We start from the raw sequence: 17862 nt of genomic DNA, 5'->3' as shown, positions 1-17862 counted from the left end.
TCCTGAAAGGTCTCATATGCTGCAGGATTTTCCAGCAAATCAGGAGATGGCACCAGGAACAACTGCTGTGTTGCCTTGCAGCCAGAGATTTACCCTGTTCAGGGCTGGAAAGATTTCTCCTGCAGTGAGCTCTCAGCAGCCCCCCTCCACACTGCCTTTAACATCTCCCTCCCTTCTCCCAGCCGCCCTTGTCCCCTGCAGGCAGTGCCCCCAGCCCTGCTGCGCTGTGCAGAGGAGCTGCTCCTGGGCAGAGCTGTCTCTCTGCAGCGCTGCCCGCTTGCCAGGAGCTCCCCTTGGGCCCTGGAGCCCAGCCCTGCTCAGCTGTACAGGGAGATATTGATAAGTCCTTGGGCCTCCAGGGGAATCAACTTTGAAACTCACTGAAGCAAACACTTGTTTTTCTTCTCTGAGCTGGGGATGGACACTTAATTCCAGTGCTCTCCTTTTCTCTAATTCAAAACAAGAGTTTGGCTTGAGAATTAACTTTTCTTGTCCCATTGTGCGACCACATACCCGCAATGTGACAGGCAAGCTGCATCCTGTCTCTTCCAAGCACTTGTTGTTATTCAGGGGGAGGAAACATTTTCACAGAAATTGAAATTCCTCTGTCTACACAAGCTACACAGCCAATTTGGGGCCTGAAGTGTCATAGAACTATAGAATGGCTTTGGTTGGAGGGGACCTTAACGACCATATTGTTCGGGCCCCGCTGCCATGGTCAGAGGCACCTTTCACAAGACCAGGTTACTCAAGGTCCCATCCTCCCTGGCCTTGAATAGTACTAGGGAGTGGGGTTCTACTTCTCTGAAGAACCTTTTCCAGTGCCTCACCAACCTCATAGTGAAGATTTCCTTCTTTAGATTTCAAGTAAATTTTCTCTATTTTATATTAAAAAGGTTGCACCTTGGAAGGGTATGGGATCTCCTGCAGATGGCAGCAGCAGGGACACTGCCACTGACCTCCACTTCTCCATTTGCTGCTTCAAGGCCAGCCCAGTCTGGGCTGCTCTGCTGGGCTAGGCTGGGTGGAGGAGAGGCAGGTGTGGAGAGCTGGGGAGGGTCTGGGCTGTGCTGGCCTCCTGGGAGGGGCAGGAAGGACTGGCAGAGCAGGGGCTGGGCTGGGCCCTTGTTCTCTAAAGGCTGCATGAGGAAACATGACTTTGGAGTGTGGGAGGCCTTCTTAAGCATGAGATGCTTGGCAGGCAGAGTACCTGAGGGATTGTGCAGGGCATCCCCTGCACCCACTCCTCCTGGGGGCACTGGGAAGAGGCCTCCTGAGCACAACAGCTCCTTGTAGCCCTCTGGATGCTGGCTGTGAGGTCACTTCTGTCCCAGCACCCGGCTGGCCAACAGCAGGGAGGCAGAGCCTCTGAGGTCATAAAGGCCATCAGAAAGCTGCCCAAAAGAGGGTGACTCCTTTGGGGAAGCCAGGGGGAAGCTGGAAGAATAATGGTGGGAGCTTTGGGAGAGATAAGAGGGACTTGGCTAACAGAAAGGAAAGATTTTGAAGAGTTAGGAGGGGTTCAGGTAAGGCTGCTGCTGCTGCAACATTTAGTGGGAATAAATTCATGTTAGATCCTGGTAATATTTCTAACAAGTAACCATAAATCCTAGGCATACCCTTAAGTGCTGTCTCTCATCCTGAAATGAAGCCTCTGTAGTAATTACCAACCTCAAACCTTACCCTGAAGACAAAGCCCATAACCACTTAGACATAACCACTTAGTGTTTTTTACCCCATTGCTCACTGTAATCCACAGCCCTTAATTCCTTGCATTCAATTGCCTTAACTCTAACCCTCACCCAGGCAGAAATAAAACCATAACCAAAAATCCAGCCCATACCCTAAACACTGAATGGGTTCCCAAAGCAGAAAAGCAAAGCCTCTCCCTAAATCTCTGCCCAATCCCTAACCTGGAAGGCAAGATCCAATCCCCAAACCTTAACCTGAACACCTAATCCTCAAATCCCTTATTCCTGGACTTTAATAATGAAAGTGAAGTGTCTGGCTGTGGAGGTGACTCTGAGGTCACTTCTGCCTCTGGAGCTGATAGGCCAACAGCAGGAGCATGGCTGGGCAAGGGACTGAGAGCAGGCATGTGGCTTGGTTGTGTCTATCTGAGGAGCTGAAAGGCCAGCAGGAAGGCCACATGGCTTGGAAGACCCTGGTGAGGTTCCTTCTGTCTGGTGAGATGACTAGCCACAGGAAAGCTGATAGGTTGGGATGCCTGTGTGAAGGATGGTTTCTGAGATGTTGGAACTTCCCTTGGTCACAGGAAACTTCCCCTGTTCACGGTGACAGACAGCTTTCTAGAAATTCAGGCTTGGATGGTGGAGACAGGGCATGAGAGGGAAGATATATCACCAAAAGGGTAGTGCTTTAGTGTCAGACGTCACCTTGAGGGAATCTGTGCTCCGTCCATAGCTTTGTGTTTCAGGGCACAGCTGGAGAGGATACAGACATCAATGAAGGCACAGAAATGTTAAGCTGAGAGCAAGGTAGGAAGGCAAGATGCATGTTTTCAGCCTGCAGGGAAACAGGGATGGGTGTGGGACATCATAGGGCAGCCAGTGGTGGAGATGGACAAGGACACTGGCAAGAGTAGACTTAGCCAGGAAAACCAAGGCCTTGTCCCCTTGGCTATTGCAGGTCTCTCTGCCACCAAAACCTAGGAGGAGATGTTGTCCTATTAGCACTGGGGGCTCATCACCTCCTTGCACCTCCTGATGGAGGCCAGGAGGTGTCACACCATTGTCTTTCACTTGGCACTGCATAACCCACACCCCACTGCCTGAGGAAGAGCCTGGAGCCTCATGGGAGGGACAGGAGCTCTCTGCCCAGAACTGGCATCAGGGTTTGGCCTTTCTGGTTGATGAAACAAACCCAGCATTTTCTCAGCCTCAGAGCCACCTGCACAGTGCCTTGGCCTACCTCTAATCATGGCCTCCAATTAACTCATCAGTCTCCTCTCAGGTGTTGAAGTTGTTGGACTTTGCAGAAGCTATACTTTGGGGTTTATTAAGACACAGCAAGCCCTGAGTGTCTCTTAAGGAGGTCTGGACAGGTAGGAGAAGCTTGACCCTTTATGGACATCTTTGCTCCTCATCTTCCAACCCCACTATTTATGTCATTGCAATGCCAGGACTTGCATCACTTCTCCTGACATCAGACTTCTCCACTCAAGTCTGCAGTTGCACCTTGTAGATCCCTTGCACCAACTCCCTCCTTAGAGAAACGGCTGCACACAGATACAGAATAACGACTCTTAAGTGCAAACAAACTAAAATAAAGTATAATAAAGGTTAATAAGCATTAAAACACGCTGCTCAAGTGTATGCTAAGTCCAGGCTGTATCCAACACAGCGGCTTCTGTGAGAAGAATCTAGAAGCTGACCCATGTTAGATAAGGGGCCTGCTGCTGGCCGGAGCTGAGCAAATAAGTGATGTTGTTTGCGTCTCTTTGAGAGCAGATTTCATAGAATCATAGAATATCCTGAGTTGGAAGGGACCCATAAAGATCATCAAGTCCAACTCCTGGCACCGCACAGGTCTACCCAGAAGTTTAGACCATGTGACTAAGTGCACAGTCCAATCGCTTCTTAAATTCAGACAGCCTTGGTGCAGTGACTACTTCACTGGGGAGCCTATTCCAGTGTGCAACCACCCCTTCGGTGAAGAACCTCTTCCTGATGTTCAGCCTAAACTTCCCCTGCCTGAGCTTAACACCTTTCCTGCGGGTCCTGTCACTGGTGAGTTAAGAAAATGAAGAACGAAAGAAAAAGAATCTGGTGTGGAACAGGGAACCAGCAGCTGGGAGAGAGAGGAGGGAGAAGCAGCCTTGCAGACACGAAGGTCAGTGCAGAAGGATGGGGAGAAGATGCTCCAGGCACTGGAGCAGAAGTTCTCGTGTGGCCTGTGGAGAGGAACATGGTGAAGCTGGTTGCTCCCCTGCAGCCCATGGTGTACCATGGTGGAGCAGATCTCCATGCTGCAGCCCGTGGAGGAGACCACGGTGGAGCAGGTGGACCTGCACTGAAGGAGGATGTGGCCTGTGGAGGAACCCCACCAGAGCAGATTCTGGGTCAGGGCTGTAGCCCATGCAGAGGAGACCACACAGGAGCAGGTGACCTGGCAGGAGCTTGTTGTGGTTTAACCCGGCTGGCAGCTAAACACCACACAGCCGTTCGCTCACCCTCCCCCCTCCCTCTCTGGGATGGGGGAGAGAAACGGGAAAGTGAAGCCGGTGAGTTGAGATAAAGACAGTTTATTAAGACAGGAATATAATAATAACAATAATAATAATAATAGTGATAATAATAATAGTATTAATAATAATAATGTGTAAGAAAACAAGTGATGCACAATGCAATTGCTCACCACCCGCTGACCGATGCCCAGCCTATCCCCGAGCAGCCGGCCCCCCACCCCGGCCAGCCACCCCTATATATTGTTTAGCATGACGTCAGATGGTATGGAATACCCCTTTGGCCAGTTTGGGTCAGCTGTCCTGGGTCTGTCCCCTCCCAGCTCCTGCTGCACCCCCAGCCTGCTCGCTGGCAGGACAGAGCGAGAAGCCGAAAAGTCCTTGGCCTGGTGTAAACACTGCTCTGCAACAATTAAAACATCAGCATGTTATCAGCGCTCTTCTCATCCTAATCCAAAACATAGCACCCTACCAGCTACTATGAGGGAAAATTAACTCTGTCTTAACTGCAACCAGGACAGAGCTGCTGCCCGTTGGGGACCCAGATTGGAACCAGATTGGACCCAGATTGGCTGGGGGCACTGCCTGCAGGGGACAAGGGCGGCTGGGAGAAAGGAGGGAGATGTTAAAGGCAGTGTGGAAGGGGGATGCTGAGAGCTCAGTGTTGGAGAAATCTTCCCAGCCCTGAACAGGGTAAGTCTCTGGCTGCAGGGCAATACAGCTGTTGTTCCTGGTGCCATCTCCAGATTTGCTGGAAAATCCCCCAGCCTATGGGATCTTTCAGGAGGACTCTCAGAGTTTCCTTGGATAAGAGGAGAATGACAGGCTCCAGAGCAGGGATTATCTGCCATAAATAACAGAGGGACAGGACATGAGACTTCATTCTTGTAGGGCTGGCTGCAGGCTGTGCAGCCAGGGTGCAGGCAGGGGTGTCCAGGGCTGTGGTGCAGAGCAGGGTCCCTGCTGTGCCCCAGGGGCTGTGTGCTGGGGCAGGGCCTCTGCCGCCTGCCAGGCTCAGCACTCAGCCTGCCCAGGGAGCTGCCCAGGGCGCTGAGGGGAGAAGCTGCACGTGGAAGGAACACCCCTGGCAGGGCAGGGTCCTTCTGCTGGTGCCCAGATGCTGCTGCCTGGGACAGGCTGCTCACAGCTCCACAGCACCCGCAGGGCATTTCTGGGGGAGATTTTTGACAAGGAAGACCAACATCTGCTCTACCAGTAGGAAAGTCACACTCCAGGGTTTCTGCCTTCATTTTCCTGCTGTGAAGGGTGGTCAGGGGGGACGATAATGGAATTTTCAGGTTTGTAGAACGGACTGAAACTCCAAGAGCATTACACTGAAATAGATCTGTAGGTATGTAAGGAACCTCACAGTTTCCCTCCACACCCTTTTGACTACAGAAAACACCAACACCACCTTCACTGTCTCTTGAAGGATTGTTGGAACTCCTAAGCACCAGCAAATAGCATGATGCCTCTGGCCAGTGGACACATGAGATCTGTCCCTGGTACTTTTTATCAAATACTGTAGCACAGAACTGACACCTCCAGAGCCCACAAAGAATCTACCTGCCCCCTGTGGAAACCTTAAGCAGAAAAACCCATGCTCCAGGCAGGAACATGTCTGCCTTACAGGAAGATGCAGTGTCATGCTGAGGAGGGATCTGTGAAGTATGGTAGAGGTTTTGCTTAGAGACGTCTCCCTCTATTGTCTCTGTCTTTTTTTTCCATGCACAGGTCCACATGTACAGAGGCAGCAAATATCCAACAACACCTTCCCCACTGAGTTACTCCTGCCAGCATATGCAGACTTGCGTGAGCTGCAGCTCCTGCACTTCGGGCTCTTCCTGGGCATCTACCTGGCTGCCCTCCTGGGCAACGGCCTCATCCTCACAGCCGTAGCCTGCGACCACCGCCTCCACACCCCCATGTACTTCTTCCTCCTCAACCTCGCCCTCATTGACCTGGGCTCCATCTCCACCACTGTCCCTAAAGCCATGGCCAATTCCCTGTGGGACACCACAGCCATTTCGTACGCAGGTTGTGCTACCCAGGTCTTCATGTTTGCTGTCTTTGTCACAGCAGAGTTTTCTCTTCTCATCATCATGGCTTATGACCGCTACATTGCCATCTGCAAACCCCTGCACTATGGGACAATAATGACCAGCAGAACTTGTGTCAACATGGCAGCAGCTGCCTGGGGCAGTACTTTTCTCAACGCTGTGCTGCACACTGCCAATACCTTTTCCCTCCCGCTCTGCCAAGGCAATGCCCTGGACCAGTTCTTCTGTGAAATCCCCCAGATCCTCAAGCTCTCCTGCTCTGATGCCTACCTCAGAGAGGTTGGGCTTCTCCTGGTTAGTTTTTCTTTAGTATCCGGTTGTTTTGTTTTCATTCTTTTCTCCTATGTGAAGATCTTCAGAGCTGTGCTGAGGATCCCCTCCAAGCAGGGCCGGCACAAAGCCTTTTCCATGTGCCTCCCTCACCTGGCTGTGGTCTTAATGTTTCTCAGTCGTGGTCTGGTCTTTCCCACCTGGCCGTGGTCTTCAAGTTCCTCAGCACTGCCATTTTAGCCTACCTGAAGCCCCCCTCCATCTCTTCCTCATCCCTGAATCTTTTGCTGGCAGTTCTGTGCTCGGTGGTGCCTCCAGCAGTGAACCCCTCATCTACAGCATGAGGAACCAGGAGCTGAAGGATGCAGTGTGGAAACTGACTATTGGAATTTTTTCAGAAGTAGTAAACTGTTTGTCTTCTCCATCCTATAACTCGTAAGGTAACTTTTTTTTTTTTTTTTTTTTTTAAACGGGGCCTTTTGAACATAAAGGTTGTAGATAGAGATGAGATAAAAGGAAGGAAGGTCTTAGGATGAGAGTAGTACAGCACTGCAACAGGTTTCCCAGAGAAGTTGTGGATGCCCCATCACTGGAAGTGTTGAAATTCTAAATGGAATGGCCTTTCAGCAACCTGATGTAGTGAGAGATGTCCTGGGCCATGGCAGGGGGATTGGACTACATGATCCTAGAGTCCTGTTCCAGCCTAAACCGTTCCTAGATTGTATCATTCTTTGATTCTAAGATACTATGACTCTGTCATGCTGTGATCTAGTTGCTGCTTTAAGCCTCAAGGAGTTCATAGCTTTTACCTCCTTTATGTATTCTAACGCTGTCTTTAGGCAACTCCTGAACTATGTTTTTACAAAATCTTTCATGTCTACTGACTGAAAAAAATTGTTGATGAGACCATCCCTTGTGGGAGGTGAGCCTCATTACATACAACTTAGAGCTAGCATGTAATTGATCAGTGTGCTTCATTGATTAATGAGCTTCATCATACTTTATTTTAGTTTGCTTGCAGTTAAGAATCATTGTTGTCTACCTCTGCGCAGCCTGTTCTCTAAGGAAAGCAGAAGGAAGTTGGGACAAAGGAACTACAAGGTGCAACTGCAGACTTCAGTGGAGGAGCCTAACGTCAGGAGAAGTGATGCAAGTCCTCAGGGACCAGTGAGAGAAATGATGCGAGGTGGGGAGCTGAGGAACAAGGTTGTCTGTACAGTGTCAAACTTCTACCTGTCCAGACCGCCTTAAGAGACTCTTAGAGTTTTCTCTCTTAATAAGCCCCAAGGTGTAGTTGCTGCTAAGTCTATCAACTTCAGCTCCTGAGAGGAGACTGATGAAATCTCTCAGAAAGCCAAAGTCAGAAGCCAAACCCAAAGTCCTTCGAAACACTGATTGGTCCCTCTAACGGCTCTAACTAACAAAGCCCCATGAACTTCTTAGGTCAGGTAATTGGAGGCCATGATTACAGGTAGGCCAAGGCCCTGTGCAGGTGGCTCTGAGGCTGAGAAAATCCTGGGTTTCTTTCATCAAGCAGAAAGGCCAAGCCCTGCTGACAGCCCTGGACATAGAGTGCTCCTTTCCTCATGTGGGGCTCCAGGCTCTTCCTTGGGCAGTGGGATGTGTGGTATGCAGTGCCAAGTGAAAGATAATGGTGTGACAACTTCTGGCCTCCCTCAGGAGGTTCATAGAGGTGATGAGGCCCCATTGCTAATAGGGCAACATGTCTCCGCCTAGGCCTTGGTGGCAGAGAGACCTGCCATAGCCAAGGGGACAAGACCTTGGCTTTCTTGGCTAAGTCTAACCTTGCCAGTGCCCTTGTCCATCTCCACTGCTGGCTGTCCTATGCTGTTCCACACCTGTCCCTGTTTCCCTGTAGGCTACAAACATCCATCTTGCTTTCCTACCTTGCTGTCCCCTTGAAATTTCTGTACCTTCATTAATGTCTGTACCCTCCCCAGCTCTGTCCTGAAACACGATGTGATGGAGGGATAACACATTCCTTCCAGGTCACTTCTGACTGAAGGGATGTGCCTGCCTTTGTCTCCGCTGCTTGGAGCTGTCCCTGCTGGGAACTGCTTCTCTGTCCCCACGTCTATGCCCTGCCATGGCTCACAGACCCCATGCCCTGTGTTGTGTGCTCACCTCTGCCCTGTAGACACATCCAGGGGCAGGGAACAGCCCAGAGGCATCGCCATCTGTTGTGGTTTAGCCCTGCAGGCAGCTCAGCACCATGCAGCCATTCGGTGTCACTTCCCCACAGTGGGATGGGGGAAAAAAATCAAAAAAAAATATAAAATAAATAAAAACAAAATAAAAACAAAAACAAAACCATGAGGGTCAAGATCGGGACATTTTAAGAGGAAAGTAAAGGGGGAAAAAAATCACAAGGAAAAGGACACACAGAGAAGTGATAGACAGAGGAATTGCACATGACCAGCTGATGTCCAGCCAGTCCCTGAGCAACGGTAACACCCGAAAGAACCGCTCTGGTTTTAGTGCCGATCTTGATGTGATATGGTATGGAATATCCCTTTGTCCAGTTTGGGTCACATATCCTGGCTCTGTCCCCTCACATCTTCTTGGGCACCCCTGGCCACCTTGCTGGCAGGTCAGCATCAGAAGATGAAAAGTCCTTGATTCAGCGTAAGCAGTGCTCAGTAGTGTGTTACCAGCATTATTCTCATCCTAAATCCAAAGCACAGCACTATAACAGCTACTGGGAATGAAATTAATTCATTAAGGGGAGTGGGGGAGGAGGATGGGGGGCAGGCTGAGTGGTGAGCCTGGCAGGCAGCAGAGGCCCTGCCCCAGCACACAGCCCCTGGGGCACAGCAGGGACTCTGCTCTGCACCACAGCCCTGGCCACCCCTCCCTGCACCCCGGCTGAACAGCCTGCAGCTGACCCCATGAGAAGGAGCCCTCATGTCCTGTCCATCTGAAAGCGTTGGCAGGTAATCCCTGCTCTGGATCTTGTCATTCACCTCTTATCCAAGGAAACTCTGAGAGTCCTCCTGAAAGATCCCATAGGCTGTGGGATTTTCCAGCAAATCTGGAGATGGCACCAGGAACAACAGCTGCGCTGCCCTGCAGCCAGAGACTTACCCTGTTCAGGACTGTGAAGATTTCTCCTGCAGTGAGCTCTCAGCATCCCCCCTCCACACTGCCTTTAACATCTCCCTCCCTTCTCTCAGCCGCCCTTGTCCCCTGCAGGCAGTGCCCCCAGCCCTGCTGCGCTGTGCAGAGGAGCTGCTCGTGGGCAGAGCTGTCTGCCTGCTTGCCAGGAGCCCGGCCCAACTCAGCAGCACAGCTCCAGCCCAAGGTTTCACCGTGTTTTTAATTCTTGTCTCCCTTGAGGTGTCCCTGGGGCTCCAGGGCTGACAGCTCCTGCAAGGCAACAGTCACTTTTGCAGAACATACTTTGACGTCAAATAAAATAATGAAGTCAACTGAAATAATCACCAAATGTCCCTCGTGAAACAGTGGAGAGAGATGGAGTACAGAATTATGGTTAATCCTATGAGAGTTTGATTGTTACTGAGAGGTGCAAACGTTCCCTCTGGAAAACTCTGTTCATGGCCAATAACAAATAGGACACACAGGCAGGGATGAGGAGGGGTTAGCTACCCTTGTGTGGGGCAACACTGATCCATCTGAGGCATCTCATCCCGATCTGGTAAGCGTTGATCCATGTGATGATCCTTGTGTGATGATGCTCCTCTCACACACCCCACAAACCCACGGGAGCTTGTTCAGTTGGTTCAGTTCAGTGTGGCCTCTATGTGAGTGAGCAGCTGGAGTGCATGGAGCTCTGCCTGAGGACGAACAAGGATCTGACAGTGAGCTGATGTGTCAGGAGTAAAGGGAGGGTAGAGACAGCAGACATTATAGTGGGAGTCTGCTGCAGGCCACCTGATCAGGAAGACCAGCAGATGAGGCCCTCTATAAACAGATAGAAGCAGCCTCACATTCAAAAGCCCTGGTCCTCAGGGGGGACTTCAACCACCCTGGTATCTGTTGGAGGGACAGCACAGCAGGGCATAGGCAATCCAAGAAGGTCCTGTTATGCATTAATGATAACTTCCTTCTCCCATTGATAGCGGAGAGAAGTGCTATGCTGGACTTCGTTCTCAGCAACAAGGAGGGGCTGGTGGGGAATGTGAAGCTCAAGGGCAGCCTGGGCTGCAGTGACCGTGAAATGGTGCAGTTTAGGGTCCTAAGTGCAGCAAGGAGGGAGCAGAGCAATCACACTACCCTGGACTTCGGGAGAGCAGACTTCGGCCTCCTGGGGCATCTCCTTTGTAGAGTACCATGGGACAAAGTCCTTCAGGGAAGAGGGGCCAAGGAAGAGAAAGGAAGAGAAAGCTGCTTAGTCAAAGAGAAAGGGGGAGAAAATACGATGCAAAGGGCTCAAGAGTTGAGGACAGGGAGATCGCTCAAAAACTATTGTGATGGGCAAAACAGACTCAGAGTAGGGAGATAGATAGTAAAATTTATTGCCTATTACTAGCAAGTTAGAGAAGTGAGAAACAAAGTAAAGAAACCCCAAAACCCCTTCTCCCATCCACCCTCTTCCACCTCCTCCCCCCGAGCAGCACAGGGGAACAGGGGAATGGGGTCTGTGTTCAGTCTATAGCACTTCGTTTCTGACCTTGTTGGTCTCACTCTTCTCCTGCTCCAACGTGGGGTCCCTCCCATGGGATGCCATCCTTCCCGAACTGATCCTGCGTGGGTTTCCCACATGCAGCAGCTCTTCAAGAACTGCTCCAGGTATGGCTCCATACCACGGGGTCCATCCCTCAGGGCCACATTGCTCCAACCTGGGTGCCCCACAGGCAGCAGCTCATGCCAGGTCACCTGCTCCTGCGTGGGCTCCTCTCCACGGGCTACAGCTCCGGCCCAGAATCTGCTCTGGTGGGGGTCTTCCACAGGCTGCAGCCTCCTTCAGTACAGGTCCACCTGCTCCGCCATGGTCTCCTCCATGGGCTGCAGCATGGAACCCTGCTCCACCGTGGTACACCGTGGGCTGCAGGGGGACAACCTGCTTCACCATAGTCCTCACCACAGGCCATAGGGGAACTTCTGCTCCGGCGCCTGGAGCACCTCCTCCCCATCCTTCTGCACTGACCTTGGTGTCTGCAAGGCCGTTTCTCCCTCATCTCTCAGCTGCTGTTCCCCAGCAGGTCCGTCCCTCCTTCCTTCCTTCCTTCCTTCCTTCCTTCCTTCCTTCCTTCCTTCCTTCCTTCCTTCCCTCCTTCCTTCCTTCCTTCCTTCCTTCCTTCCTTCCTTCCTTCCTTCCTTCCTTCCTTCCTTCCTTCCTTTATTCTTTTCTTTCTTTATTCCTTTTCTTAAATCTGCTCTCACAGAGACACAAACAACGTCGCTTATTTGCTCAGGTCTGGCCAGCAGCAGGCCCCTTATCTAACATGAGGCAGCTTCTGGATTCTTCTCACAGGTGCCACTCCTATGGCCCCCTGCTACCCAAAGCTTGCCACGTAAACCCACTACACAGTGTGCATCCCAACAAAGAAGAAGTCAGAGAAAAAGGCCAGGAGGCAGGCATACACAAACAAGAAGCTCCTGCACAAAGTCGTGTAGAAAAATGAGGCCTACAGAGGGTGGATGCAAGGACAGATAGCCTGGGAGGAATACAGAGAAACAGTCTGAACAGCCAGGGATCAGGTTAGCTAAAACCCTGTTAGAATTAAATTTGACCAGGAACAACAAGAGCAACTAGAAAGGCGTCTTTAGTTACACTGGTTATAAAAGGAAGACTTAGTGAAATTGTGGGCCCTCTCCAGAAGAAAACAGGAGACCTTGTTACCTGGGATATGGAGAAGGCTGAGGTACTCAATGACATTTTTGCCTCAGTTTTCACTGGCAAGAGCTCTAGCCACACTGCTCAAGTCCCAGAATACAAAGGCAGGCACTAGGAGAATGATGAAATGCCCGCTGTAGGAGCAGCAACAATAGCCCTTGATAATTCTGAATATCCTTTGGATATTCACATCAGCATGTTCCTCTTACTACATCTCCTGAATGTGTTTCTGGCTTTGTTTGATGTTAAACAACTATTGAAGAATACCACCCAGAGGTCTGCACCGAGGCACGACAGGTAGGAGTTGCAGGGCACGTGGGACAGTATGGGGAAGTACCTAGGACACTGGGCACCTCCAATGTTTTGGAACTGCACCCCAGGAAAAGTGCAACATCCTGCAAAACTAGCAAAATATTTGGAAAAAGTAGGCTGTCATCCTGCCAATTCTAGAGAGACATGGATCACTGCAATGGGTTGCAGCCTGACCCATGCCTACCGAGCCACACTCAACCGTAATGCAAAGGCTGGTATCAGTCACTCCTACATCGAAGATGAAACAGTGGATGTGAAAGTGAGCCCAGTTAGTAAGGGAAGAAACTCCAGCTAAGAAGGGGAAGGAGGAAGAAGAAGATGAGGCAGATTATTCCAAAGCAGGGCCGTCACAGGAACTGGAGGAGGAAGATACCAGAAAAGTGGCAATAACCACACAATCCCTATCCTTGGCTGAGATGTGAGATATGTGAATGTCCAGGCTATGCCATCCCATCCTATTCACAGACTGTCATCTGCATGGTATTTCTCCTTGAGCTGGACCCCACCCTTCCCACCTCATTCCTTTGCCAAGAAGCACCCAGTGGGCTGCAACAGCTCACTGCTTTGGAAACTCCCTAGTACATATTCCTCCAGGGTCATGTCCATGGTGGGGATAGAGAAAAGCCCCTTTCCTCTTCTTCCTCCCATCTGGCTGTCTCATCTGGAGAAAATCTCAGCTGATGAGCTACAGGCCTCAGAAAAATTTTGTTTCTCTGTGAAACTCCAGAGAAATATCCTCATCAGTCAAAGAGTTCACCCAGCAAAGATCTATGTAGCTTGTTTTTGCTTAAAATTGAGAAGCACACAGTCTTAAAATTGTTGATTCACATGTGTTGCATGTGAATCAGGGAAATCCCCAATCTCAATGTAGATTGGGGGATGAATGAATTGAGAACATCTCTGCAGAGAAGCACTTGGGAATATTGGTGGATGAAAAATATGATCTGGCAGTATGGCAACAGCATACTGAGATGCATGAAAGAAGTGGACAGGAGGTCAAGTGTAGTGATTCTCCTGCTTAACTCTAGTTTCATGAGACCCCACCTGCAATACTGCATCCAGTGCTGGGGTGCCCAGTGCAAGAAAGACATAGACCTGTTAGAGGGGACCCAAAAGAGGGCCGTGAAAATGAAAAGAGGACTGAATGAGCTCTCCTAGAAAGAAAAGCTGGGGTCGGTACTAACAGGACAATGGAAATGGTGATGATTTAAGTTGGGTATAAGGAATAAATATTTTTGGATGAGATTAGAGAGACACTGCAACAAGTTTCTGATAGAAGGAGTGGATGACCCATCACTGAAAGTGTACAAAGTCAGGTTGCAAGGGGCTTTCAGCAACCCAATGTAGTGAAAGAGATTTTTACCCATGGCAGGGGGATTGGATTAGATGATCACTGAGTCCCTTTCAACGCTGAACATTCCATGCTTGTATGATTCGATTTGATGATTCTGTGATCTAGTTGCTGCTTTAACCTTCGAGGAGGTCAAAGATTCCCCTTTCTTTATGTGCCCTGTTTCTTTAGGCATCTTCTGAGCTGTGTTTTTACATAACCTACTGAAAAAAATCCTGGTTATCCCTCAAAGGAGGTTAGCATCATTGGATACAGCCTGGACTTAGCATACACTTCAGCAGTGCGTTTTATTGCTTATTAAACTTTATTATACTTTATTTTTGTTTGCTTGCACTTAAGAGTCGTTATTCTGTATCTGTGTGCAGCCATTTCTCTAAGGAGGGAGTTGGTGCAAGGGATCTACAAGGTGCAACTGCAGACTTGAGTGGAGAAGTCTGATGTCAGGAGAAGTGATGCAAGTCCTGGCGTGGCAATGACAGAAATAATGGGGTTGGAAGATGAGGAGCAAAGATGTCCATAAAGGGTCAAGCTTCTCCTACCTGTCCAGACCTCCTTAAGAGACACTCAGGGCTTGCTGTGTCTTAATAAACCCCAAAGTATAGCTTCTGCAAAGTCCAACAACTTCAACACCTGAGAGGAGACTGATGAGTTAATTGGAGGTCGTGATTACAGGTAGGCCAAGGCACTGTGCAGGTGGCTCTGAGGCTGAGAAAATGCTGGGTTTGTTTCATCAACCAGAAAGGCCAAACCCTGATGCCAGTTCTGGGCAGAGAGCTCCTGTCCCTCCCATGAAGCTCCAGGCTCTTCCTCAGGCAGTGGGGTGTGGGTTATGCAGTGCCAAGTGAAAGACAATGGTGTGACACCTCCTGGCCTCCATCAGGAGGTGCAAGGAGGTGATGAGCCCCCATTGCTAATAGGACAACATCTCCTAGGCTTTGGTGGCAGAGAGACCTGCAATAGCCAAGGGGAAAAGGCCTTGGTTTTCCTGGCTAAGTCTACTCTTGCCAGTGTCCTTGTCCATCTCCACCACTGGCTGCCCTATGATGTCCCATACCCATCCCTGTTTCCCTGCAGGCTGAAAACATGCATCTTGCTTTCCTACCTTGCTCTCAGCTTAGCATTTCTGTGCCTTCATTGATGTCTGTATCTTCTCCAGCTGTGCCCTGAAACATAGTGTCATAGAGTGATAACATATTACCTCCAGGGAAATTCTGACACTAAAGCATCATCTTTTCAGTGATATATCTTCCCTCTCATGCCCTGTCTCCACCATCCAAGCCTCAATTTCTAGAAGGTTTTCTCTCACACTCAGTTTCCTGTGACCAAGGAAAGTTCCAACATCTCAGAAACAACCCTTCACACAGGCATCCACACCCATCAGCCTTCCTGTGGCTAGTCATCTCACCAGGCAGAAGGAACTTCACCAGGGTCTTCCAAGCCATGTGGCCTTCCTGCTGGCCTTTCAGCTCCTCAGATAGACAACCAAGCCACGTGCCTGCTCCCAGTCCCTTGCCCAGCCATGCTCCTACTGATGGCCTATCAGCTCCAGAGGCAGAAGTGACCTCATAGTCACCACTACTGCCAGACACTTCAGTTTGGTTATTAAAGTCCAGGAATGAGGGATTCAGGGCTTAGTTGTTCAGATTTGGATTTAGGGAATAGATAGTGTCTTCCCAGGTTAGGGACTGGGCAGATATTTAGGGAGAGGCTTTGGTTTCCTGCTTTGGGAACCCATTCAGTGTTTAGGGTATGGGCTGGATTTTTGGTTATGGTTTAATTTCTGCCTGGGTGAGGGCTAGGGTAAGGCAATTTAATGCGAGGAATTAAGGGCTGTGGATTACAGTGAGCAATGGGGTAAAAAACACTAAGTGGTTATGTCTAAGTGGTTATGGGCTTTGTCTTCAGGGTAAGGTTTGATGTTGGTGATTACTACAGAGGCTTCATTTCAGGATGAGAGACAGCATTTAAGGGTATGCCTAGGATTTATGGTTACTTGTTAGAAATATTACCAGGATCTAACATGAATTTATTCCCACTAAATGTTGCAGCAGCAGCAGCCTTACCTGAACCCCTCCTAACTCTTCAAAATCTTTCCTTTCTGTTAGCCAAGTCCCTCTTATCTCTACTAAATCTCCCACCTTTATTCACCCAGCTTTCCCCTGGCCTCCTGTAATGTGTCACCGTGCTGGGGGCAGCTTTCTGATGGCCTTTATGACCTCAGAGGCTCTGCCTCCCTGCTGTTGGCCAGTCAGGTGCTGGGACAGAAGTGACCTCACAGCCAGCATCCAGAGGGCTACAAGGAGCTGTTGTGCTCAGGAGGCCTCTTCCCAGCCCCCCCAGGAGCATTGGGTGCAGGGGATGCCCTGGACGATCACTCAGGTACTCTGCCTGCCAACCAGCTCATGTTTAAGAAGGCCTCCCACATGTCCAGACTCGTGTTTCCTCATGCAGCCTTTAGAGAGCAAGGGCCCAGCCCAGCCCCTGCTCTGCCGGTCCTCCCTGCCTCTCCCAGGAGGCCAGCCCAGCCCAGACCCTCCCCAGCTCTCCACACCTCCCTCTCCTCCACCCAGTCCAACCCAGCCCAGCCCAGCAGAGCAGCCCAGACTGGGCTGGCCTCGAAGCAGCAAATGGAGAAGTGGAGGTCAGTGGCAGTGTTCCTGCTGTTGCCATCTGCAGGAGATCCCATACTTGCAATATATACATGCAATCTTTTTAAAATATAATAGAGAAAATTTACTTGAAATCTAAAGACGGAAATCTTCACTATGAGGTTGGTGAGGCACTGGAAAAGGTTCTTCAGAGAAGTAGAACCCCGCTTCCCTAGCAGTGTTCAAGGCCAGGGTGGATGGGACCTTGAGGAACCTGGTCTAGTGGAATGTGCCTCTGACCATGGCAGCGGGGCTGGAACAAGAAGGTCTTTAAGGTCCCCTCCAACCCAAGACATTCCGTAGTTCTATGAGAGTGGAGGCACAAAATTGGTTGTGTAGCTTGTGTAGACAAAGGGATTTCTATTTCTGTGAAAAAGTTTCCGCCCCCTGAAAAACAACAAGTGCTCGGAAGAGATGGAATGCAGCCTGCATCATTTGTGGGTGTCCGGTCTCACAATGGGACAAGAAAAGATGATTCTCATGCCAAACTCTTCTTTTGAATTAAGGGAAAAGACACTACTGGAAGTAAATGTCCATCCCCAGCTCAGAGAAGAAAAATCAGTGACTGCTTCAGCCTGTTTCAAAGCCAATTCCCTTGGAGGCCCAGGGACTTCTTATGGGCTCCCTGTGCTGCTGAGCTGGGCCGGGCTCCTGGGCCCAAGGGGAGCTCCTGGCAAGCGGGCAGCGCTGCAGAGAGACAGCTCTGCCCAGGAGCAGCTCCTCTGCACAGCGCAGCAGGGCTGGGGGCACTGCCTGCAGGGGACAAGGGCGGCTGAGAGAAGGGAGGGAGATGTTAAAGGCAGTGTGGAGGGGGCATGCTGAGAGCTCGCTGCGGGAGAAATCTTCCCAGCCCTGAACAGGGTAAGTCTCTGGCTGCCGGGCAATACAGCTGTTGTTCCTGGTGCCATCTCCAGATTTGCTGGCAAATCCCACAGCCCATGGGAGCTTTCAGGAGGACTCTCAGAGTTTCTTTGGAGAAGAGAATGACAAGGTTCAGAGCAGGGATTACCTGCCCAAGCTCTCAGAGGGACAGGACATGAGACTTCATTCTTGCAGGGCCGGCTGCAGGCTGTGCAGCCGGGGTGCAGGCAGGGGTGGCCAGGGCTGTGGTGCAGAGCAGGGTCCCTGCTGTGCCCCAGGGGCTGTGTGCCGGGGAAGGGCCTCTGCCGCCTGCCAGGCTCAGCACTCAGCCTGCCCGG

At 50.5% G+C, this 17862-nt stretch overlaps 1 protein-coding gene across 1 annotated transcript; it reads left to right on the top strand.

Annotated features, from left to right (window-relative positions):
- Window positions 1–5836: 5836 nt before the first annotated feature.
- On the top strand, window positions 5837–6774 carry LOC310887722 (olfactory receptor 14A16-like; the record flags this gene model as incomplete). The annotated part of the gene is made up of 1 exon (XM_083813897.1): window positions 5837–6774. The coding sequence occupies exon 1, from the start codon at window positions 5875–5877 to the stop codon at window positions 6772–6774; it is 900 nt and encodes a 299-aa protein (XP_083670023.1). The 5' UTR covers window positions 5837–5874.
- Between the last annotated feature and the right edge of the window lie 11088 nt (window positions 6775–17862).

The sequence above is a fragment of the Anser anser genome, assembly GCF_964211835.1.
Source record: "Anser anser genome assembly, chromosome: 29".
In the NCBI taxonomy this organism is placed as follows: domain Eukaryota; kingdom Metazoa; phylum Chordata; class Aves; order Anseriformes; family Anatidae; genus Anser; species Anser anser.
Note: the sequence above shows the minus strand (reverse complement) of the source record. Positions and strands in the feature narration are given on the sequence as shown.